Raw genomic sequence first — 25,500 nt, 5'->3', positions numbered from 1 at the left:
AGAACACAGATGCATTCCATAACATGTTTAAGAACACAGACGCATTCCATACCATGTTTAAGAATACAAGTTAATAACACTTGTTTAGGTTTTATTAGATAAGCAGATTTTGCTGTGTACTGTATGCCCATGAAGAACCGGGTTCGAGTCCAACCCGAGGGCCGGGTGTGACGTACCCAAGACTATGAGGGTGACCTTGGCGTCTGCGGAGAACCCGTTGCCAGCCACAGAACAGATGTACAGGCCTGTGTCCTTCCTGGTCACCTTGTTGAAGCGCAGTCCCCCAGCGTACTGGACCACGCGACCCACATAGCTAGCTGGAGGGACGGACACAAAACCCCATTAGCAACCACAGATAACAACAGAAGACCGTGTTTACTGACATATAAGATCAAATTATCATACATGTCATATTAGATCATGTTATATTGTGTTTGTGCGTCCTCGAGTTTTCAAACAACATTAAATACAATTTGGGTTAGATAACAACAGAAGACCGTGTTTACTGGTATATACGATCAAATTATTTATTATTATACGTCATAATATATCATACTAATATCATATTATATTATATTGTGTGTGTGTGTGTCCTAGAGTTTTCAAACAACATTAAATACAATTTGGGTTAAAATGTGTAACATAATAACAACAAAATGGTTATGATTGAGGTGTGTGTGTGTGTGTGTGTGTGTGTGTGTACCTGTAGCCTGTCCATTGTAAATGACCAGAGACGTCTGCGTGGCTTTGACATCCTGAAACTTCCACTCCACTCTGGCGTCTGCCCCAAAGTCTCCACTGTGGGTGCACTTCAGATCCGCACCTGCAGAGGGAGCTCTAGTCAGTCACTACACAGCATCCCACTATATGTACTAACTCTAATAATAAATAAAATAATGTTCCTCAACAATGCAATATTCTAAAATCCCATGTTAAGTTAGATGGGGTCAGACATTCTTTAGAATGCTTATTCTATAACATTTACAGTTTTGTCAGTATTTGCTGAAGGATAATGCATAAAACAGCCCTCATTTTAACATATTTCCACCAACTGGATTTTTAATGGTCTTTTACTATGGTGTTTAGATCACCATTTAAAATATAAAAATGTGAAAATAAATTCTGTTGCAATTAGTTTTGGGTCAGACCTTACTTTGCCTGGACTACTACTCACACTAGCACACATGCACCTTTAGGCCGTTTCTCAAAGTCAAGGATGGGTCCTTCAAAGTCACTTTTTCAAGGACGTTACGTCATCGAATCTCACCAAGCACTGGTCCAATGCAGGGCTCTACAGTGCGCAGGGATTAAAGTGAAAAAAAAATCGTTTGACTGAACTTTTTTCAGGCCATAAGTCATACGTTGTTCTTATCTACCTATAGAGATAGCACCCCTTTTGCGATCGCGACCTATTGTTTTTTAATGTACAAAAAGATGCAAACAGCAAAGGAAAGGGAGTATTCGCCTTATTCACACGGCGGCCATTGTTTAAAACAAAACGAGGCTACAGGGTACACTTACTATATAATTAATGCCACCTACAGGTGAATGCATAGAACATAACAATCCTATGGTTTGTGTACCCTGTAGCCTCGTTTTAGCCGCCAATGGCCGCCATGTGAATAAGGCAAATTGAGAGTGTTCTTGATTGAGATAGAGTTTTCCTGATGAACAAAAATATATTTTAGTACCATCCCTGACCATTGCTGATTAGCCATTGCTGTTCTTTTCTACTGCAGCAATATTGTAGAAAGGCTTTAACGCACTCTTATTTAATTACTTCAGGCCAAAAGTGTTTAAAGGGGAGATTTTTTTCTTGTTAATATGCAATTCAACACCAAGTAAAATCTATAAAATCAAGTTTGCAAGACTTCCCATTTCCTCATCAAAGTAACAAACCAGAACATTCTAGATATTGTTCATATTTCCATTTGTTGCCTCATCCGCATTTAATGAAAACATGGTAATTTTGACAACTCAGTTTTTGACAACTCAGTTTTCCAAGATCCAATCTGGAGACGGTGCTTTTGTCTTCAGCAACAGATTGTATAAGGTTGACAAGAGGTTGCGATATGGTGAGGGACAGGTCGTGTTGCGCTATGAAAGAACATGCGTAGCCTACTTTCTAAACGTAAAAACGGTCAGCCATAGATAAACGTAGCCTACCTCTGTCGTGGTGGCTAGTTGCACCAGGTAGGTAAGATGTCCTGAAGTGCACAAACGTTAACCTTATGGCGGTCTTCTGATTGGTGGCGTGCTAAAACGTTTTCCTATTGCATCCATAAACAATTTTCTTGCAGCGAACCGCGCAAAAGCAAACCCCTGGCACTTTAATTTCTTTACACCATGGCTTGTTAGTTCTCCCCCGTTTCCAACAGCTGCCCATCTCCATTTATTTTTTAACTTTTGACACCTGCCTTCCTTTAGCAACAACGCATCCATGACAGCTAGTGGCCTTGCCAAATAGACGCACACAAATCATGACGCTAATATGCAAGGTTCTGGTAGGCCTATTGGTTATGGTTTTGTGCTATAAATTAATAATATTTATAGCAAAGTTTTAAGTTGACTATTTTAAATTGTATGGTTATTTTTTGTCAACATACACTCACAACCTACTGTCGTTAAAAGTGAGGCCTAAGCAAAATAGGCTAAAAGGCCCTTACTCAACAGTTCGCAATGATGACAGTGATATTATTTATTTTTTTTATGCCAACACGCTCAGTCAAAACCTTCCGTCGCAAATTGTGAAAAACATTGTTGTACATGTCATAACAGACGGGATAATAAATTGCATAGGCTACGGTTTATATTGCGTCGCTTTACACATAATGTTAGTTGCATTGATTAAAAACTGTAACAATAATAGTAGCCTACATCGGGTGGCATAGAAGGCTATCTGTTTAAGTCATAGGTGACACCCAAAATGAATGACCTCCCCTGACAAGAGTTTGCGAGTAAGAAATTGTCTACATTGATGCACGGAAAGAACACAGCCTACGCTTCTAGGAGCGTGCGGTCCATATGGGCAGGTGGGGCAGCGAACTACATGTACCTGAAGCATCCTCCACAAAAAATAGTTCTTCAGTAAATCATTGCTCCAAGTCTACTTTTAATAATGTGATTGTCACATTAATTATCTATAGTTTCTGTAGGCTTTTCAACTATTTTTGGTCTATTGACATCAACTTTTGGATGATGATGGCTATTCTCGTTGAGTGTAATGTGTCATGCAATGTTGGGGCAGGGCACCTCGACGATCGCATTCCTCAATAATTTATCGCATAACCCTGGCGGCTTTAAAGAGGATTGCAATCCGCGCTAAAAGACGCCTGTATGGTCGTAAAGTAGTCTGCCCCATGGTCATATTCTAGAACTACTCAAATTATTCCGCCAGTTATAAATTAGGCCTATCGTTTCATTTTAAGATGCAGAAATGGCGAGTAGTGTTGCACCTGTTAACCGTGTTGAGTTTCTGTTAAATTAGGTTTAAATTAGAAGATACGTTAGCTAACCCTGGTGTCTTCCTTGGTTTAGCTTCTAGTGGATTTAATAGCATCTTTTGACAGCGCAAAAACGAGAAGGCAACGGTGTTCAAAGGTATGGCATAGGTTGCTGCAGAGAATGAGGTATATCCTATAATATAGCCTAGTTTCTACAGCGAGTGGTCAGAAAAATTATCCATAACACCCAACTGTCTTGAGTTGCAGTTATAAAACCCAACTACTTAAAAATATTAGATAGTTAGCAGCAGGCCAGACAGAACAAAACAAAAAAAGTTTTGTTATGCTTCGCTGGTTTAACGTGATGAGAACGGTGCAAACTTAACTGATGTGTTACTGATCTACAATTCTGACTGTGACATGATTTAAGCATACACACTGGGTGAAAAGGCTCTGAATCAGGGGATATACTGACCGGATATTTTTTATGACATGCAGCATATCAGGAGCATCTTTGATCATATCCTGAGTTTTTAAGAATCAGTGAAAATATTGATTTATTTTGACTCCTGATATGCCAATGAGATATCAGGGGTATGCATACCCAAATCACAAGTCACACACACCATTTCTGGATATCTTTGGGTAGGTCTCCACCCTTGGATAGGCTTAGGCTATCATATTAGATAGCCTAGGCCCAAGATCTGCCTAATTAAGTCACGCATGCCCTACGCCCAAAACGTACCATAAAACATCACTGATAGGCTATTTGCCATTTGATTTCTATCTAATTTCGGGACATTCAAAAATAGACTATTTACAGTGTAAAGACTACCTTTTTCAGGTCAAGGCTAGCCTACTTACCTAATTATTTTGGTTATGGTTCAATTTCAATGATATCTTTGAGATTTTATAGTTGCTATAGTCTGTAGGTCTAGCCTACTTTTTATGTATAATATGCATGAGATCTGTTGGAGGAATAAAGTCCACATTTTAAATTATCTGCTTTCCCCTTGTCCCCAATGCTGTCTGCCAAAACGAATTCGGTTCAGCTGGAGTTGCCACATAACAACAATACAAAGTTAAATTTAACAGTAGCCTAAACAATTTGAAGTAGGCCTACATTAAGAAGAATAGCAATAATAAACAACAATTCAATCAATAGCCTATAATGAAAATAAATACATACTATATACTACAAACCATAACACATAAGAAAGGCTTATTAAACTTGTTAAAGTTGAGCATACTATTTTAACATTACAAGCTTCCTTGTGGGCCAACGTAACAATGGATCAATCATGTTGTAACTTGTCTATAAAACGTGGGTGACTGATAAACCAATGTTGATTTAATTAAGGAACAAGGCTTCAAATGAAATTGACGTCAAACTATATGAGAACCAATAATGTTAATAATCAGAATAGTAGTAATAGCCCACTTGGCTACTATGTTTTGACACTTCTACAAAATCAGTTTGGTTAATGTAACTAAAATATGCAGGCCTAATAATTTCCACGATTTCTTATGCTTTGCCTCTCGATAAGCGCATGCGCACACACAGCATACCCATCCCCCACCCCTGACTGACTTTTCAACGAACTCCTTGCCACTGGTGGTGACTTCAACCGTCACTTTTCTGTCATGCATCTGACTGCAAGCTGTACAAACTCTGCTGTCATCATATCCAAGGTAAGAACTACAGTACTTTTGTATGCCAATTGAAAACTGGAATTAATTAGGAAAATACTGTTTTTAGCATTAATGTTAACCAAAACCGTTTGTTAACCGTCATGTTAGAATCAGCTAACGTTTGCTAGCTTGCGAGCTAACATCGCTAACGTTAGCTGCTAGCTGTTAATGTTAACTTTTCCAATAACTAACTTTACCATTGTGTGGAATATCTGGAATGGTAGTAATATCATATTCAACAATAAGTCTGTCTGAGATTTCGTTATGGATGTAAAGTTTTAGTTTGAATGAAATGGCCAAGGCTATCAGGCACGAGTAGGTTAGCTAACCTAGCTATAACTTCTAGAAGCTACATTTATAGTGGCTGCTAATGACTATGCAGGCTAACGTGAACAGGGGGTTGACGTACCTCAATATGATGCCGACAAGTGAAGGGATCTTTAGTTTGTGAAGGGTAACGTATAGTGTTATATTAAGCCATCCTTACACCAGAAGACTTGACCAGATTTGGGTAAGATTATTGAAAGATTGTAGTCTTTTGAGTAAAGCTTGAAAGCCAAATCTTGTCAAAGGTTTCTGATGTATGGGTAGTATTAGGCAAAATGTTTTTCATTTCATAGCTCTTATTTGGTTGTACCTGACTTGTGCCAAGGCATGTGTTTATTTAAGATGCATGTGAGGGCATTAGTGCTTCAGTGATAGTCTTTTCACGTTATGTGTAAGCTTATTTTGCAATTTATTCATCTTAATTTCCCTCTGTTCTCCGTTTGCAGGCAGTGAGTTGTGAGGACTGCTTCCCTGAGAACACTGAGTGCATTCTGGAATATTCCAAATGTGTGCCACTTCCATACAAAAGAAGTTTCAATCCCGCAAGAGAGTTCACTCACCAGGTAGAGACAGACAGACAGACACACACACGTAGAATAGCAAATAACATTATAATGTGTGTGCATGTATTTGTGTCTGTTGCTGTGTTTAATTTCTCCCCTTTTTTCATGTGTCTGTTTGTTGTTATGACTGTAGTGGGCTCCATCAACAGACCAGGGCAAAGTCGGTCTGTCCTGCTACTACTACATGCTACTTGACTATGTCTGGAAGCCATGGCTGCTGCCCTCAACATGCTGTAAGTGTTTGTGTGTTTTGAATGAGGGCTATGTCACTGTGCACACTCTAATTTGTTTGACAAATGTGCAATGTAATGTATTAATACAGGAACTAATCATTATTGTCGTTTTTAATAATAGTCTTGAATTTTGAAGTTTAGCCATGTTTACCATTATGTTGGTGGTAATGTAAATAATGTGTTGAATATATGCCAAACTGAGCATAATCATAATTTAGTTAAATCTTATTTTCTATTTACAGAAACTGAAACCCTCACAAATAAACTGATATCAATAATTAACATTGATGGTGATGGTGGCGAGGGTGCCTTCATAAGGTAATTATCATTTTTGTTTGAACACCTGATTGACTTACCAACTTATTTTTTAATGTTTGATTTTTATCTTAATCAACAATAACATAATGTATAGCAATTGCTGTTTTATTTTTTTAGGTGTCATCCAGCAAGTCCCAGCCTGGAGCCAGAGGCTGGCACTGCACGTCAGATGGGGGAGGATCTATGTTAGGCATCAGAAAGGTGGTTTAAGCACCTCTAAGAGCTTCTGCAGACAGTGTTGCAATTAGGTATGATACTTTTGGAAATTGATCTTAATGCCTTAATTAAAAAAATTAGGAAAAATCCAACCTTTAAGGACAGCAATTTTCTTTGTGAATGAATAATGTATCGTAAATAAATAAGTGTTCCTTATTTTTTTTATTAAGGCATTAAGATCAGATGATTTTTAAATGTATGTGTATGCTAAGGTTATGTAAACTTATGAGCACAACTGTAATACATATCTCCATTACTTCTAACTATTGCACCTGACGTCTAGGCTGCTATTGTGGGTTTGCTTTTATTTGTCACACAAGCTGAGTTAATTATATTAACGGACAGGGTCAATTGTAACATATACTTTCTTTCTCTTTTTACAGACACCTGACTTTTACTGCCAAAGGGACCATCAGAGCACCTCTCCCTACCATCTATACCAGAAGAGTACGGACAAGGGCCCAAAATGTTTTAAAGGACGTTGCAAGCCCAGACCATGAACTGTTTAAACCACTGTGGTCAAGCAGAAGTCTCTGTTCTCACTCGAGGCAGGTCATTGAGAGGGGGCGAGTGTCACTGCGAAAGCCCCCTACTGCAGGCGAGAAAGCCATGTTGATTTGAATATTGATTGATAAATACAATAAAGGCCATGTAACAAATTTTATTGCCTGTCGTACAGTATATTTTTCATGGTAAAGTAAAATAAGTCATTGGGATTTAGCAGGTGTAAGTAAATAATGTAATTAAGTGTATGTAAAATTAATGTGAAATATTATTTAAGTTAAAGATGCACAATAAGCTCAGTGATGGTTATGTACTATCTCACATTTAAAACCATTACATAAATCACCATATATAAATCACATTAATTTAAAAAATAAAGGCATAAAGCCTATTGAAAAGCAAATAAAGGCATGCACATAAATGCCTGCAAAATTAGCTGTGTCTGGCAGTATATGGGCTTTATATGCGTAGTCCCATGTTTGACATATCAGGGGGTATATGGGAACAAGAACAAGAGGTGTCCGGGGTCATATAAGTAGCTAATACTTGAAACATGGATCATATCAGGTGAGAATATGAAGTCTGGATATCTTGCATGTCGTCGCAGTCCCATTCAGGACTTTTGATATGCTCCTGATATGGCAATTGGCACTAAAATATCAGGAGCATATCAACCAATATATTTCCTGATATTACGCATATCAGGAAATATATCACTATGAATATTCCCTGATTCAGAGCCTTTTCACCCAGTGACAGCAAAGTCCTGTAAAATATGTCATTTTAATGTAGCTCAAAATGATAGGCTATTACAAAAAGTCAGACTTTCTGCCCTACCAAAATGTATGGTCACCGCACGCTTCTCCGAATTCGCACATAGAGCTCACAATATCATATCCAAAAAAGTTAAACGGATTGGCCAACCTCATCAGCTGTATCTAATGTGTCACTATAATCCAACGTTTAGACCGTTATAGTCCTGAATTTCCCCTCGGGGATCAATAAAGTATCTATCTATCTAGTCCTCCATACGTGTTCTTTGGAAAAGCAAAGGTGATAACAACCCCCCCCCCCCCCTCCCCCTCCTATTTTTTTCTTATCGGATCTGCATCGATCTCAAATATGACATTTCTAAAATCAAATTGACGGAAATCCGTCCTATGACGGAGAACTTTAATCCTTGAGTGCGCCCATTTCACTCGCACATGCGAGTAAAAATGATGGCGTGCGAGTGCAAAAAAATATTTAGGCGCACTGGTGCGAATGACTTCTAACCATGTCAATGTTTGTCTACAAAATACACCGCAACATCGAGAAACATTACTGGTGCAAACCATAGAATCACGTCGCGAATGCAGCATAAAAACTACACCTCCCATCAACGTTAGCAGTTTCGCGTTGTGACTCGCTAGTAGTCGCTTCTATCAAATCCAAGAGCTCGCAGAAAAAGCGGAAAGATAGACTAGCCAGCCAAAATGCAAAGATTGAAGAACTTAGTTCTTCTATCCACCGAAGTCATCGGATATAGGAGGAACAGGATTAGATTCTGAGAATGCAGTGAGAGAAGGAAAGGTAACCTAACATGCCTTTTAGCCCAGTTGACGTATTGGCTGCAATATGCAAAATATAGCTAGCGAACAGTCACAAAAGTAGCCTCCCGTAATACTCCCATTTTATTCAAAGGTAGAACGCTACTGACAACTCCAGGCTTCCACGCGTGCTTGTTTGTTTACACCGAATACAAGCTGAAGTGCAAAACGAAAGTAGGTCTAACGTTTGCCTACTGCCCCCATCAATGCAGATATTTCAAATATATATATCCTTGATTAGCCTATGTTGGGTTTTGTGGAAGAGAAAATGGACTGTTTTAGTAGTAGTATTAGGCAGTATGTAGTCAGATAGGCCACCATGGGCATATTTGGATTAGCTACAGATGGATTCACAAATAAATAAATTAGCCTATATTTGGCAGGATACTTGATATACAGGCTGAATGCAAATATGGCTATGTATTATATTATTTTACATCAACAAAATGTAGGAAAATAGAACAGACCGAAAATAAAGTAGGCACCGATCTTTAAAATCCTGTGTCCTGTAGCCTAAATGTTGTCAGTCATTCTTAATATTCGCAATTGGTGCACTGGCATGTTTAACTGTTAGCTGCAGTGTAATGTTACATTATGTGTAAGTTAAGTACAGAACTGACTGCGCCCACATTTTTGTCTGTGCTCCTAAATTTTTTAACTTGGGCGCACAAGTGCTCTTGGAAAAAAATGTTAGTGTAGAGCCCTGGTCCAATGTCAAGGGTGCTTTAAAATTCTATCATGTACTGAGTCCTTCGTTCAGAGATTTTCAAGGATGCATGCGTGTATCCACTGCGTGCTTGGAACACCCACAATCCTGTGCACACACATGATTTTTAATAATGCATCTGCAGCTTCCTGCACACTCGCTAGTCTGTTCCATTGTGAGTGTTCCATATGCTAGGAAGAAGCCTTGCCTCGTCTTTGAAGGATTCAACTCGGCAGGACTTGTTCTACCAAGCACGAATCGTTGACTTTGAGAAAAGCCCTTAAAGTGCACATCAGAGGAGCTCTGTGGAGGTGCACTTCAGACGTGCACCTGCAGGGGGGGCATGCACACTAAAAAGGAGGCATCCCACATGCACAACTGTTCCCTTTAAAATGCAAATTTAAATTCTACTATTAGACTGGGGGACAGCACTGGGTACCTTGATCTGCATCCAGTTACTTACGTGTGTGTGTGTGTGTGAGTGAGTGTGTGTATGTCCTCTACATACCCTCATTCTCCTCGACTTTCACCGTTGGAGTGCTCGTGCTGGCAGTAAAGGCCTGAGCTCCTGCAAAGCAAGTCCACACACAGCAGAACCGTTACTATTAGCTACCAGAACATTTACCCTTTACAACAGAACAGTTACCATTGTGGGAACATACAACAGAACCATTATTAGAACTTTATCACCCGGAGAGAAGAAATGTGGCTTTTAATTCTGAATAACGGGACACCTATGAAGTAGATCTGGTAAAAAAAGTTTAATCGCCGTTCCATATCAATGCTTATGAATGGTAACTATAACAACCATAGAAGCTAACAAGCTAACTGTCCATGCTATTGCTGTTATAGGGCCAACTAAAGTTGTACAACAAGCTGAACTAGTGGGCTTCTTTTTAAACAGAACCGCATGTTTCCTTTGCGTGCTGTGAAGGCTTTACAGTGGCAACCTCTGCTGCGCATCGGGGAGTTCTTTGCCTCTCGCCCTCGTCCATTAATTCCGTATAACAGGACACCTCGGCGGCCGTTATCCCTTACAAAAAGTACTGCAGGACTATACACTGCTCAGGTTGAGGCTTGTTGGCTGGGTATTTTGTGGTTGTATCATCAGTGCCACCAATTTGTTCACTCTGAGTGAACTCTGACCTAATATTAATTATATAAAGCGCCTTTCAAGACACCCAAGGTCGATTAATTGGACGCAGCAGTGACCTAATGTTGACTGAACACAGCAGTGACCTAATGTTGATTGGACGCAGCAGTGACCTAATGTAATAGCCTGGACTGACAAAACAAACCAAAGAAAAAAATAAAAAAGCTTCAGAGTCACAAACCCACAGGTTGTAGAAAACATTTGGACTGACACTGATCAATACAGAGAAATAAAAACGTTTGAATTGACACTTATCAATACAGAGAAATAAAAACGTTTAAATTGACACTTATCAATACAGAGAAATGAAAATGTTTGAACTGACACTTATCAATACAGAGAAATAAAAACGTTTGAACTGACACTTATCAATACAGAGAAATGAAAACGTTTGAACTGACACTTATCAATACAGAGAACCGATTGTACTGTTTGCACTTCTGCCAAGCCCCAAAAGAGTACAATTTAATCCAAACTGTTCCGCCCTATTTGCTCTCCTTCTTCGTATGAGCTGCCTACCCAGCTTATGTAAACATCTCATTGCCTGTACTATCAATAGGTAAACATCTCATTGCCTGTACCATCAATATGTACAGCCTATTATTATTATTATTATTATTATTATTATTAAGGTTTGCAAGCCCTAATGGGATTCAATGCCCAACAAGCTGAAACATATTATCCCAGTTTCTGAAACATTTCTGCCCGTTTCCTATGTGAGTGAGTTATGATCAAAGGCCTGATACTAAAAATGTACCTGAAATGGTCAGAAGGGTTTGAGGATCATGAAAACATGCCCAAAACTCCTACACATTCCTAACCCTATAGAACCAAGATCTTAGCATATGTGGTGACATTTTGATAAACTTCAATGACACAGTCGCTGCCTCGGCTCGGCTCGGCTCGGCTCTGCTCTTGACCCCCCCCCCCTTGTGCGATCTGGGTTCCCAGAAGTGGCTCCTGATTATAAATATCATGCTTTGCCATGTATAATATTTGTCTCAACCCAAGGAGACCTGATTTGACCTGGATACGCCCCTTAATGTGATTGGGCCCTTGTTTGACCTGGATATGCCCCTTAACAGTGATTGGGCCCTTCTTTAACCTGTTTTACACATTAAGTGCTTTGGGCGCAGACTAGTGTGTTATCTGGAGCCACCTGTGGGCTTGGTTGGTCTATCACACTGCTTGAAGTGCTGTGGCTGATTAGCCTATTGTGTGGGTTTCTCTAATGTTCTCTTCATATCAGCCTGAGAAGCAAACATTAGAGGCATCCACTCTGCGTGCGTGCGTGAAAAATGACATAGTGCAACATGCCATTCTGTAATGCCCAACACAGACAGAGAGACCAGCTACTCACAACGAAACTAAAAATGAGATTCACAGAAAAAGAATGCAGACTGCCTTCTCTCTCGCTATGTGTGTGTGTGTGTGTGTGTGTGTGTGTGTATGTGTATTGCTGGGTGATACACAGCAGCCATTATGCACCAGCACACTCACCACAACCCAGCCTGAGGTGGAGAGTGAGGGAGCGAATAAGCCAATTACACTGTAGGCCCATTTCCGTTTGAGCTGCAAACTAGGTCATGAGTATGTTGGGAAATGTGTGATGCAGTGTCTTGGAGTTTAGTAGGCTACATGCATGGTTGTACAATGGTGTATGATTGTAGCCTATTTGGTGTGTAACGTAAGTATAAGCTAAGTTTATGCAGTGGCTGGAGGAACACTATGGGGACAAGAACCTGATAATGTAATGTAATAACTCCCAATAATGTAAATAATGTAATAAAAAATCCTAGATTAGTCTTCAAGTGTCAGGGTATTTTATGAGATTATAGGCATCGTATTATTAATCGTTTACTGTTCATTTGAACTGTAGGCTAATGTTCATATTCTGTAAGTCACTTTGAAGCAAAATTGTCTGCTAAATTCTATATTATAGGCCTAACCTTAATAGTGGGGTTGTTTAAGGCTCAGTCATTTCAAATTAGTGTTAAAGTTTGGTTTTCACTTCCAAGTTGAAGTTTAGGGTCTATAGAACAATTTGAGTCCGAGTGTCAAACACACAGATAAAAAATGGCCTCTGGGGGGCGCCGTAAAATATACAAACTGCTTTTCATTAGATTATCCAATTTTAACATATGAGGTATGTATGGATTCAGAATTAAAAGGAGAAACTGTGTGCTAAGCATTTGGTTACCAGATTAAAAATACACTTTATCTAAAAAAAAAGCACAATTTTGCTGTCCATGGGCTAAAAGTGTGTTTATTATAAAGGGTGGAAATGCCCTCAAAGTTGCAATGAAACATCATTTTAACTAATTTTTTTGATGCAACAGTTGCTTTTCTGGACCAGTGAGTGACACTTGGGTAATTTTCTGCGGCACACCTGATGATCTGTCACGGCACACTAGTGTGCCCCGGCACAGTGGTTGAAAAACACTGTCGTAGGCCTAATCCCTTCCACTGCCACAAACAAACATTAGGCCTATGATATCCCATGATATATAGATAGATAGATACACTGTGTGCAAAATTATTAGGCAAATGAGTATTTCGACCACATCATCCTTTTCATACATGTTGTCCTACTCCAAGCTGTATAGGCTTGAAAGCCAACTACCAATTAAGTAAATCAGGTGGTGTGCATCTCTGTAATGAGAATGGGTGTGGCCTAATGACATCAACACCCTATATAAGGTGTGCTTAATTATTAGGCAACTTCCTTTCCTTTGGCAAAATGGGTCAGAAAAGAGATTTGACAGACTCTGAAAAGTCAAAAATTGTCAGATGTCTTTCAGAGGGGTGCAGCAGTTTGGAAATTGCCAAGCTTTTGAAGCGGGATCATCGCACAATCAAGCGGTAGGGATGGGCAGAACGAGGCTTTGTGAAACAACGAAACGTTCGAAGCAATTGGGCCGGAATGTGTCGAGGTTTCGAAACAATCCGACACACGTAACTCCATGGTGACATCTAGTGGCCAGTTTTGCTAACATCACATTTTGACCGTGAAGCACAACTGCTTCAGACGAAGAATGTTCGACTCCCTGCTGGTGCTTAGAAATTTCAGACTAGTATATGCGTTCAGTAATTAGAACATTTTTATATCTGCCAGTTAGATGTTTTGTTATTTCAGTTTCATAGTACATTATCCTTTGGAATATGCTGGAGAGGAAAATGCTACAATGGTTTTAAAATGTAGGCTATGCTTATGGCCCAGGGTTTTTTTTGGGAACATGTTGTAGGGAAATAAAGGATACATGTGAAGCAGGTTAGACTAATCAGGTACAACATGGGAAAAATAAACAACACATTTTTTGTATGTCAACATACATTTTTATTTAGGAATAACAGTTGTTCTGCCGTCTTGGCATTTAATCTGTTTCTTGTTTTTGAATAAACCTCCCCAGCCTTGGAAAAAAATCTTTCACAAGGCACACTTGTTGCTGGCATGCACAAATATTTTTTTTGCCATCACAGTTAGGTTTGGATAAACCACTCTCCTCTCCTGCCAGTATTTCAAAGGGTCAGCTGTTCTTGAAATAAAGGCATCCGTCATATATTTTTTTTACTTCTGCTACTATCTAAATATTAACGTCACTAGACTATATCTATCTAAACTATCGCTTACTGTCTGTCTCTAGCCTGTCAATTAATCTATATCACTAACCTATCAATCACAAGAATGCACTATAAATCGCTATATCTCTATATGTCTCTATGTCGCTATATCTCTTAAAATCTCTCTCCTCACAAAAAAACCACAAAGATAGGATGTGTTTGAATGACTTTTAAGCATTCTGGGACTTTGTAATTTAGATCAAACAGGTGTTTACTCGGGTAATTGGCTCGCGCGGCAAGTGTGCCACCTGTCCAAACCAAATTGAAACACCACGAAGCCTCACTAAGCCATGGTCACGTGACATGGGCGTTTTGAACCACACTTCGAAACACTGTTCGAAACACTTGCGTTTCGGAAGCTCGACACTGTTTCGAAACGTCAGCTTCGAGCGTCACATCCCTATCAAGCGGTTCATGGCAAATAGCCAACAGGGGCGCAAGAAGCGTGTTGAAAAAAGACGACGCAAAATAACTCCCCATGAATTGAGAAGGATCAAGCGTGAAGCTGTCAGGAAGCCATTAGCCACCAGTTGTGCCATATTTCTGAGCTGCAACATGTCTGGAGTGCCGAGAAGCACAAGGTGCTCAATACTCAGGAACCTGGCCAAGGTAAGGAAAGCCGAAAAAAGGCCACCTTTGAACAAGACAAAACGTCAAGATTGGGCCAAGAAATATCTGAAGACTGATTTCTCCAAGGTGTTTTGGTCTGATGAAATGAGAGTGAGGATGGATGGGCACGAGGCTGGATCAGTAAAGGGCAGCAAGTTCCTTATCGACTCAGACGCCAGCAAGGTGGAGGTGGGGTACTGGTATGGGCTGGTATCATCAAAGATGAGCTTGTGGGACCTTTTCGGGTTGATGATGGAGTCAAGATCAACTCCCAGACCTACTGCCAGTTTCTGGAAGACACCTTCTTCAAGCAGTGGTACAAGAAGAAGTCGCCATCATTCAAGAAAAACATGATATTCATGCAGGACAATGCTCCGTCACACGCATCAATATACACCACAGCGTGGCTGGCCAGAAAAGGTCTAAAAGGAGTAAAAATAATGACATGGCCCCATTGTTCACCTGATCTGAACCCCATCGAGAACCTGTGGTCCTTCATGAAATGTGAGATCTACAGGGAGGGAAAACAGTACACCTCTCTGAACAGTGTCTGGGAGGCTGTGGTGGCTGCTGCACGCAATGTGGATCGCAAACAGATCAAGACACTGACAGAATCTATGGATGGAAGGCTTTTGAGCGTCATGGTGAAGAAAGGTGGCTATATTGGTCACTGATTTGTTTTTTTTTGTTTTGTTTTTGAATGTCGCAAATGTTTATTTCTGAATTTTGGAGTTGTTGTATTGGTTTACCTGGTGAAAATAAACAAGTGAGATGGGTATATATTTGTTTTTTATTATGTTGCCTAATAATTCTGCACAGTAATATTTACCTGCACACACAGACATCCTCATAAAATATGAAACTTTGATATTAAGGAGTCTTTTGGGTTGATTGAGAACACAATTGTGGCCCAATAATAAAAATAATCCTCAAAAATACAACTTGCCTAATAATTCTGCACACAGTGTAGATAGATAGATAGATAGATAGATAGATATACTTTATTGATCCCTAGCGAAAATTCAAGAAATTATTTTTTTCATGTAGTCCAGGCAAAGTAAGGTAAGATTTCTCATGCTTATTTCAGACTGGTTTGTTGCAAAATTGGTGTCTATTTTTACATGTTGGCCCTTTGAATCAGTGGAAATGGTTGTTGACGGGGATTGACTGATAGACTGTCTGTCCAATCAGAGGGGCCTGTATGATGCCTCTTTACTTTGCACAATTTTGGCTAAAACAGTAGACAGTATGTTTATGTAAGTCAATGAAGATAAATTGTAAAGGTTGAAGATGGGGTTGAATGAGGGTTTCTGGGCTATAGGGCCAGATAATAGCGGTATTAAACCGATGATGTATCATCTTGGGGTCACCAAGTCCCCAAAAAAATCTTCAAAAGTGACCTCACTGCTAATAGCTTATTTAGAGGGCATGCAGGTAAAAGCCTGTCCATTTAACTTTTAATGTAAACGGCAGCAGTTACTAAATGGTACAGTGACTTTATCTGGAAGTGTGGTCTATTGTCAGATGAAACGAAAATTGAACTCTTTGGCTAGAAACACTTTAGGTGTGTTTGGTGTACATAGAAGAATGGCTATACTGAAAAGAACCCCATGCCTAATGATAATTATGGTGGAGGGGCTGTGCTATTGTGGGGCTGTTTTTATTCCCAAAGGCCTTGGGAACCTAATTAAGGTGCATGGTGTCATGAACACCAAGAAAAACCTGAACATTTTCAAAGGAAATCTGCCAATCTCTGCCAAGACACTAAAAGTTGGTCATGATTGGATCATTCATCAGGTCAATGAACCAAAGCAAATGTCCAGATCAAAACAAATATTGTTTGCTGAACACAAAATCATGCTTCAGACATTGCCATCTCAGTCCCCTGATCTAAACTCCATAGGAAAACAGTGGGGTGAGTCAAAGAGGAGTGTGGACCTAGGAATCTGGACGATCTGGGGAGATTTTGTAAAGACGAACGATCTTAAATCCCTTGCTTTGTATTCTCCAACTTTATGAGGTTTTATTGGCAAAGGGAGGCTTAAGAAGTTATTACAAGCAGGGGTGCCAATAATTGTGAGCAATGTGTTTTTGTTACAAATATTTATTTCTTTATGAGTTTTTCCTTTTTCTCCAAATAAATTTGCTTCCCTTCAAGGTTGGATTTTTCCTAATTTCTTTCATTGTGAGATTACAATAAATCACCAACAGATTGTTCTTTATACCAGTTTTTAGTCAACTTTAACCGAGGTGCCAATAATTCTGGAGGTTACTGTATATAATTGCTATAATTATTGCTATAATTATAAACTATATTTTCTGATTCAAAGCTGAACAACTGAACAACAGCTGAACTACAGCTATAAAACTGACTAAAAGCTAGATTCATGTCAATTCAGGTTGGTTTTTACAAAGTTAAATTGTGTTTTGTTTTATAAGTCATGATATTGAATTATGCAGTGCAAGAAACCTCAAAGACAGTAGACAAATGCAGAAAGAAAGCCAGAAAAGGCAGTGGATCTCTCTCTCTCTCTCTCTCTCTCTCTCCCTCTCTCTCTCTCTCTCTCTCTCTCTCTCTCTCACACAAACAAATAGATAAAGATTTCACCTGGTGGGGTAAATGATCTATATACTATAGTATGATGTAGTTTGTTGTAAGATTCCATGTTGAATTTTGTTTCAATATGGGTCGCTATAATTTAACGGATTTAACTGTAAGTTATGCTGACATATGTTTAAAAATCTTGTTTCATGTGCCCCTTTTTCAATTTGAGCCCCTGGCCCACTAAAGGTCTCTGCACAGCCCTGATATAGAGAGCTAGGCAACGCCCATGATGATGACTGAGCTGTGTAATGGGTCTGTTGCCTATTAGACTACTTTAGGCTATCACGACTACTTCAGGACTACCTAAAACCGTCTTTATTCAGAAACTGTGTCATTGGTCATTGATTTATGTACTCAAAAATAGCCCTCTAGCCCTCTTTTTCACAAGCCTGTATTACGCAATGGGTTCCTCAAAATTCCACGCACATTATTATTGATTTACTTTCTTCCAGATCTAAAGTTCTTTTGTGAATTTTTTTGTGAATAAAATGATGGCTTGATTGAAAAAAGTTGGTACTCATGATCCTAAATTCATAAACTCAAAGTTGCAAGTTGGGTGCTTAATATCACATCGGCATTATGCAGCCATATTTGTGTATGGGTATCCTACATGTAGGTACTATATCTTTGTGCTTCAGGGATATTCTGAACAACGATCTTAAATCGAGTTGAGTGATTACCCAGGCTTTATTGACAATAACTTTAAAAATGATGTTTCATTGCAACTTTGAGGGCATTTCCACCTTTTATCTAAAAAAAAGCACCATTTTGCTGTCCATGGGCTAAAAGTGTGTTTATTATAAAGTGTGTTTTTAATCTGGTAACCAAATGCTTAGCTCACCAGTTTCTCCTTTTAATTCTGAATCCATACATACCTCATATGTTATATTTGGTTAAACTAGTCAAAAGTTGTAGCAGTTTAAATATTTTGCAGCGCCCCCTAGAGGCTATTTTGTTATCTGTGTGTTTGACACTCGGACTCAAATTGTTCTATATACCCTTCACTTCAACTTAGAAGTGAGAAACAAACTTTAACACCAATTTGAAGCAGAGCAGTGTAGCCTACAAGGAGCCACGCCTATTCTTAAAAATTACCTTGACACTTGAGGGCTAATCTAGGCTACCTGTAACTACCAGCCTCCCTACCGAAAAGGCTCAACACAAAATAAAACTGACCTGCACATAAATGGCTTCCTACATTGAGACAAAAACTTTGACACAATAGTCAGTAAAAGTAATAGGCTAATGACACATCATGTTTAATTGCGACGTACAAGATCAACACATATAGTCTAATGCAGTTTAGGCTCTGACATGCTTGATCGGCTGTTACAAAGTACATAATAGCTATGTGATGTCAACACGTCTTATTACTAGGCCTATTAGGCTAGCCCACTGTAAAAAGTGACTGCTTGACTGGCGACTAGACAAAACAAACATGTTCTTACCTGTCGCGCACAGCAGCACCAGCAGCAGCACCTGCGGTAGCGTCAGCCATCCAAACAAAAGCCTGAACATTTCGGTCAGAGAATTCCAGCCCTCGGTAATAACGGACTTTCAAAGTCTTCCGTCCAAACTCTAGGTACAAATAAAATAAGCAAATATTGTAATTTTAATTACTAAAATATCTGAGTTTGATCAGATTTCGCACTTGTCACAATTTCCTTCGTCTACTTCCGTGTCAGCCGACAAACACATCTGTGTTTGAGGAGAAGCGGCGTAAGCCGATACCGAGACCACGTGACACGTCCGACTGGTTCGGTGGCATCTTGTCACACGTGTGATGACCGCAATGACCGACACAGTGACATTTTCAGTTTGTTCATAATTGTCCTTTTAACTCAGTTTAGAAGTATGGCAAAGGCATATTTCAAACCAATCTGAGTTTATAGTCTATCTATCTATCTATCTATCTATCTATCTATCTATCTATCTATCTTATCCGAATTAGGCTACCCATCAATCAGTCACGTTTCAAATAATGTGTGGCATATGCTAGCCTACTTAATCAGTGTTGGAAGTAACTGAATACATGTATTACGGATTAGGCTACTTATTTAAAATACAAAATATGAGTAACTGTATACAGTTTAAGTGGGTGGTAGGCTACCCAACTCCGAATACTCTTACACTGATGCATTTAAGGGATTACATTTTAAATCATTATACTTTTAGACACATGTAGTCTCTTAGGTGGGTCCTTTCTCTTTCCCTCTCTTATATTGATAGCCTAAATGAAAAACCTCTCATGAAAAGTAGAATGTAAAATATGTTTTGTTGTATGTCCAGGCAGAAAGTTTCAGGGCAGTATTGGTTCCCGTTTCTGGGCGTGTTCTGCCGAAAGGTAACTGTAACTTCCATTGTGCTGTTGAAATTCATTAAAAAAAAGAGGCCTACTGTGTTTGTGATGTGGCATGCTTTAAGCCTATGTGCATAATAGTATATATATACTTAATTAATATTGTATAAGTATATAATTAATAATTAATATTGTATAAGTATATATAAGTATACTCTTTTGATCCTGTGAGGGAAATTTGGTCTCTGCATTTGTATATTAGGCCTTGGCTATGTGTAGTCGTATCATGGGGGGTTATTGTTGTTATTGGTCTACATACTATGGTGTGTAGGGGTGTAGGGGAGAGGAGGGTGGGTGTGAGTGTGTTGGGGGGGGGGGGGATTATTAGTCTAGCCTAGGCTATAGTGTGTATCGGTGGGAGGGTGTCTTGTTATTAGTCTACAGTAGGCTATAGTGTGTATCGGTGGGAGGGTGTCTTGTTATTAGTCTACAGTAGGCTATAGTGAGTATCAGTGAGGGGGTGATGTTGTTAGTAGTAGGCCTAGGCTATAGTAGTGTGTATTGTGAGGGGGGTGGGGGTGTTGTCTAGGCTATAGTGTGTATCGTGAGGGGGGGATGTTGTTAGTGTACAGTAGGCTATAGTGAGTATCAGTGAGGGGGTGATGTTGTTAGTGTACAGTAGGCCTAGGCTATAGTAGTGTGTATTGTGAGGGGGGTGGGGGTGTTGTCTAGGCTATAGTGTGTATCGTGAGGGGGGGATGTTATTAGTCTACAGTAGGCTATAGTGTGTATCAGTGAGGGGGGATGTTATTAGTGTACAGTAGGCTATAGTGTGTATCGGTGGGAGGGTGTCTTATTATTAGTCTACAGTCGTGTTACAATGGGTCTACACAGTATGGAGTCAGATGTACACTCAGGTCAAACTGAGAACAAAGAGGAGGAGTGAAGCCTTCCTGTCTCTCAAACACACACACACACACACACACACACACACACAGGAGGAGTGAGCATTAAGCTCTTCCCTTAGGACTCATTCATTCCCCTTTGAATCCACATTTGTTTTTTCCACTGAGCCAACAGGCTGGATTCTGATTGGTTGATATGTTCATCTTCGCAGGAATGCTTGCTGTTTATTGGTTGATTTTGCAGAGGTGCTGAGTCACATTTGCCTGCTAACCGCAGCCAGTATGGTGGTCACCATGGCGACAGAATTTGAAAACCATCTCATAATTGGCAATGAGCCAGACAAGCTTGTCAGGCCTGTTCTCTTTCTCTCTCATACACACACAGGGGGGGAGGGAGAGAGAGAGAGAGAGAGAGAATGAGAGAGCGGGAGAGAGAGCACAAGAGAGAGAGAGAGAGCACTGTGGCATCATTTCAGGTGTCAGGTGTCGAAACCAAAGGCGTGTAAACAAGTGAAACTGGTTCTGTGTGTGTGTGTGTCTTTGTGTATGTATCTTCCTGCCAAACCTATGTTTGGATGTTATGTTGCTTCCTTAAACTGTACTGAAATACTGAACTACATCAATATGTGAGTCTATTCAGACAATAGTTGACATATAATTGTTTTAATTTAGTATAATTCTACTCACACACACACACACACACACGTGCAATTTTGTGACACACATTAGCCTTGTATATACAGTATGGCAAAGGAATGAAATGCCCGCACTCTGCTAAAACTCCCATATATTTATTGTGCAACGTAAGTTTTAGCAGAGTGCGGGCATTCCTTTGCCATATATTTATTGTGCAATGTAAGTTTTAGCAGAGTGCGGGCATTTCATTCCTTTGCAGTTCTAGTTCCATTTGCCCTGCACCTCACCGGTGGGGATGTGCACACCTCCACTATTACTCACTGGCCAGTCCAGAACTGGACATAGGTATGAGGCTTACAGTACATGCAGGGGGGAAATACATCTGTGTGAATGCTGACACCTACTGGTCATTGTCTAAACCTACATGCTTAAATCTCGACTCCTTCTATGACATGTTGAAGTCGTGCAATTACCCATCTGCAAGTGTGCATGTTAAGTGTGTTATTTAACTTTATATGCTTTCTAAACTGCGGGCAGAAGATGAAGCTGTCTCTGTGTGTTGTGATACTGTAACGTTGTTTGTAGCAAACTCCAGCCGGACAATTGTAGCGTACTGATGGTTTCTTTATTTCTTTGTGAAAGTCCTGAGACCACCGTAAGAGCTATGTACAATATAATATAATAACATACAATAAGAACTTAACATGACATAAACATAACAGCAATATGTTAGGTTACAGTACAATGAATAAAAAGAAAGAATAGTGTCTAGCCACCTTGTTCCCGTTCCAGCTGAGTGCTAAGATTTATCCTTAAGAATCAGAGTAGCACCGTAAGAGCTATACGATAAGCCTATAATACAATGATATTAATTAAGAACAAACATATATATAATTTAACACGATATATTAAAACAGGGATAAAAAGAAAGAAAAGTATTTAGAAACCTTGTTCTCCGTAAGAGTCGAGTCCTTAAGCTACAAAGTAGCACCGTGAGAGCTATACAAGTAGCCTTGTTCTCCGTAAGAGTTACTATTCCTAAGCTACAAAGTAGCACCGTATCCAAGACTTTACTGTAGCCTAGTTCCTTTAAAAGTAAATGCATTCTAAATAATGCCGTTGCCGTAGTGACAATAACAAGCGTGCAGCCAAAGCCTTAGAATGCACCTTGTGGAATGTCTTATGTTGTCAGACACCAAACAGGACGAGGACCACAATTGCGTCACGTTCAAAAGTTTATTTAAGGGTTGGGGGTTTCAGGGGTTCCGGGGGGGGTACAGGAGTTCCAAGAGTCTGCGTGTGTGTGTTCCCCCAGTAGCCGAACAGCGAAGGCAGGAGCTGGATGATCCGGGAAGTCCTGGGGGAAACACACACACAACAGCAATTGAAACGAAGCAGCAGTACAGTCAAGGACTAGGCGGTATTCGTAGAAGAGGGACGGAAGGCAGGTCAAGATTACCGGGGCTGGAGAACACAGAAGTAGTCGAGCGGGTCCGGGATCACAGGCAAAGAGTCAGAGGCGTTTTCAATAAACAGGCAGGTAACTGGTGCTGGTTGCAGACGATCTGACAAGTGTGGACTGAAAAGCAAGGCTTTATATAGAGGGCATGATGAGTGGTGAATGCAGTGCAGCTGGTAGGTAACGAGGGTGAGGCAGAGCAGAGCAGGAACAGGTGGAGGTCATCAGACTTCAATCAGCACGTGTTACCAGGCAGAGAGAGAGCTCATGACAGAACCCCCCCCCTAAGGGACGGCCCCAGAAGTCCCCAAGAGTGACACCACGTCGGGAGGGCGGAGGGGAGCCGGTGGAGGGCTAGAATTCCTCCGAGCGGTCCGAGTGAACATCCTCATCCTCGGAGGGAGCTGGAGGGTCGTGGACAGAAGACGGGACAGGTACCGAGACAGGGTCAGGGTCAGGCACATGACAGGAAGCCGGGCGGGCAGGACGGTTAGGGACCCCTCTGGGGCGGCCCCTACGGATTGCAGGTTGATCAGGATGCAGACGGTGGAAGTCGGCGATGAGTGTCCGGTCCACAATCCGACTGGCTGGCACCCAGGTTCTCTCCTCAGGTCCATAGCCCTCCCAGTCGACGAGATACTGGAGGCCCCTACCTCGCCGTCTGGACCGAAGCAGGCGTCGAACGGTGTACACCAGCCCACCGTCAACGAGGCGAGGAGGAGGAGGAGGAAGCGGCACGGGGACCAGCGGGCTTTCATGCGTCGGCTTGACTTTCGAAACATGGAAAGTAGGGTGCACCCTCATGGAGGTTGGCAACTGGAGCCGGACTGCGGTTGGGCTGATGACCCTCTGGATAGGGAACGGGCCGAGGAATCGAGGTGCCAGTTTACGCGATTCCACCCGCAGTGGGAGATCCTTGGCTGACAGCCACACCTTCTGGCCAACACGGTAGGCGGGTGCCGGCGATCTTCGGCGGTTAGCCCCAGTGGCATAGCTGACAGCTGACTTGAGTAGCGTGGCACGAGCTTGTGACCAGGTACGACGGCAACGGCGGGCATAGGCGAGGGCAGACGGGCAGGACACATCTCCTTCCTGGCTGGGGAACAGGGGGGGCTGGTAGCCATACACACACTGGAAAGGTGACATACCAGTGGCAGAGCAGGTGAGGGAGTTGTGAGCATACTCTATCCACATCAGTTGTTGTGCCCAAGCCTGGGGTTTGCGAGAAACCATGCACCGCAGCGCCTTCTCCAGCTCCTGGTTTGCCCGCTCGGATTGACCATTGGACTGGGGGTGGAACCCAGAGGTGAGACTCACTGTGGCCCCTAGAAGACGGCAGAACTCCTTCCAGAATGTAGAGGTAAATTGCGGGCCTCGGTCAGAGACAACATCCCTGGGCAGCCCGTGTAGACGGAAGACATGATCAAGAACAGCCTGGGCAGTCTCTCTGGCAGATGGCAGTTTAGGGAGGGGAATGAAGTGTGCCATCTTGCTAAACCGGTCAACCACAGTGAGAATGACAGTCATCCCACCTGATGGTGGGAGGCCAGTTACAAAGTCCAAGGAGACGTGGGACCAGGGTCGTGTGGGCACAGGCAAGGGCTGGAGTAAACCAGCGGGGGGCCGAGTGGAGGACTTGTTCTGATTGCAGGTGGGGCAGGCACGGACGAATTCTCGGACATCCCTTCTCAAAGACGACCACCAAAAGCGCTGGGCAAGGAGATGGCAGGTGCGGGCGGAGCCCGGGTGGCAGGCAAGGCGGGAGTTGTGTCCCCACTGTATGACCCGGGACCTCAAATTATCTGGGACGAAGAGACGACCGTCTGGGCATGCACTGGGACTGGGATGGTCACGGAGGGCCTCTTGAATTTCCTCCTCGATATCCCAGGTCAGGGCAGCTACGACGCAGGGATCGGGCAGAATTGATGCAGGTTCCTGGGAAGGGGCGTCATCCTTATGAAACTGACGGGAGAGAGCGTCCGGCTTGGTGTTCCGAGAACCTGGGCGGTATGACAGGGTGAAGTTGAATCTGGTGAAAAACAAGGCCCAGCGGGACTGTCTGGGGTTAAGACGTTTGGCATTGCGGATGTATTCGAGGTTTTTGTGATCGGTCCAGACCAGGAACGGAACTGTGGACCCCTCCAGCCAGTGACGCCACTCCTCCAGGGCAAGCTTGACAGCCAACAGCTCACGGTTTCCAACATCATAATTGCGCTCTGCAGGTGAAAGCCGGCGAGAGAAAAATGCACAGGGGTGCAACTTGTTGTCCTCCTCTGCCCGTTGAGAGAGTATGGCCCCGACTCCCACGTCTGAGGCATCCACCTCGACAACGAACTGCCGGTCTGAATCCGGCATCTGGAGGATGGGGGCAGTGGTGAACCGGGCCTTGAGGGTATGAAAGGCTGTGTTGGCCTCTGGGGTCCAGGAAAAGGGGTGTTTGATGCTGGTCAGAGCTGTGAGGGGAGCGGCGACGGAGCTGTAGTTCCGGATGAATTTCCGGTAGAAATTGGCAAAACCGAGGAATTGCTGCAGCTTCTTCCTATTCCCCGGAACTGGCCAGGAGGTAACTGCCGAGACCTTTGCGGGGTCCATCTGGATATTGCCTTCAGCGACGATGTATCC

General features: G+C 41.7%; 2 protein-coding genes and 2 long non-coding RNA genes across 17 annotated transcripts in view; 2 read left to right on the top strand and 2 right to left on the bottom strand.

The window, feature by feature from the left end:
* The window catches only part of LOC121718966 (junctional adhesion molecule A-like), a 37,813-nt gene extending 15,218 nt beyond the window's left edge, over positions 1 to 22,595 (bottom strand). For 3 of the 5 annotated variants that reach the window (XR_006034058.1, XR_006034059.1, XM_042104437.1), the window contains exons 1-4: positions 19,028 to 19,293; positions 10,100 to 10,159; positions 704 to 823; positions 177 to 317 (exon numbers count right to left, since the gene is read on the bottom strand). Coding sequence is in view for 3 of the 5 variants with exons in the window: in XM_042104437.1 (XP_041960371.1) it covers positions 177 to 317; positions 704 to 823; positions 10,100 to 10,159; positions 19,028 to 19,097 (391 nt within the window). In the remaining 2 variants the exon portion in view is untranslated. Of the gene's footprint in view, positions 1 to 176; positions 318 to 703; positions 824 to 10,099; positions 10,160 to 19,027; positions 19,294 to 22,195; positions 22,272 to 22,366 lie in introns of those variants that run through there. The other 2 variants (XM_042104435.1, XM_042104436.1) reach the window with 2 other exon arrangements.
* Positions 1 to 25,500, top strand: part of LOC121718788 (NACHT, LRR and PYD domains-containing protein 3-like) — a 1,510,793-nt gene that overhangs the window by 967,333 nt on the left and 517,960 nt on the right. The gene's annotated exons all lie outside the window — the stretch shown is intronic.
* The window catches only part of LOC121719082, a 530,903-nt gene that overhangs the window by 377,196 nt on the left and 128,207 nt on the right, over positions 1 to 25,500 (bottom strand). The window lies entirely within an intron of this gene.
* LOC121719017 lies at positions 4,934 to 7,335 on the top strand. The gene is made up of 6 exons (XR_006034069.1): positions 4,934 to 5,135; positions 5,909 to 6,025; positions 6,159 to 6,258; positions 6,501 to 6,576; positions 6,694 to 6,824; positions 7,176 to 7,335. It is a non-coding gene; the product is annotated as an uncharacterized LOC121719017 (long non-coding RNA).

The sequence above is a fragment of the Alosa sapidissima genome, chromosome 9 (genome assembly GCF_018492685.1).
Source record: "Alosa sapidissima isolate fAloSap1 chromosome 9, fAloSap1.pri, whole genome shotgun sequence".
Lineage (NCBI taxonomy): Eukaryota > Metazoa > Chordata > Actinopteri > Clupeiformes > Clupeidae > Alosa > Alosa sapidissima.
The sequence above is the reverse complement of the archived record's forward strand: the minus strand, read 5'-3'. Positions and strand labels throughout refer to the sequence as shown.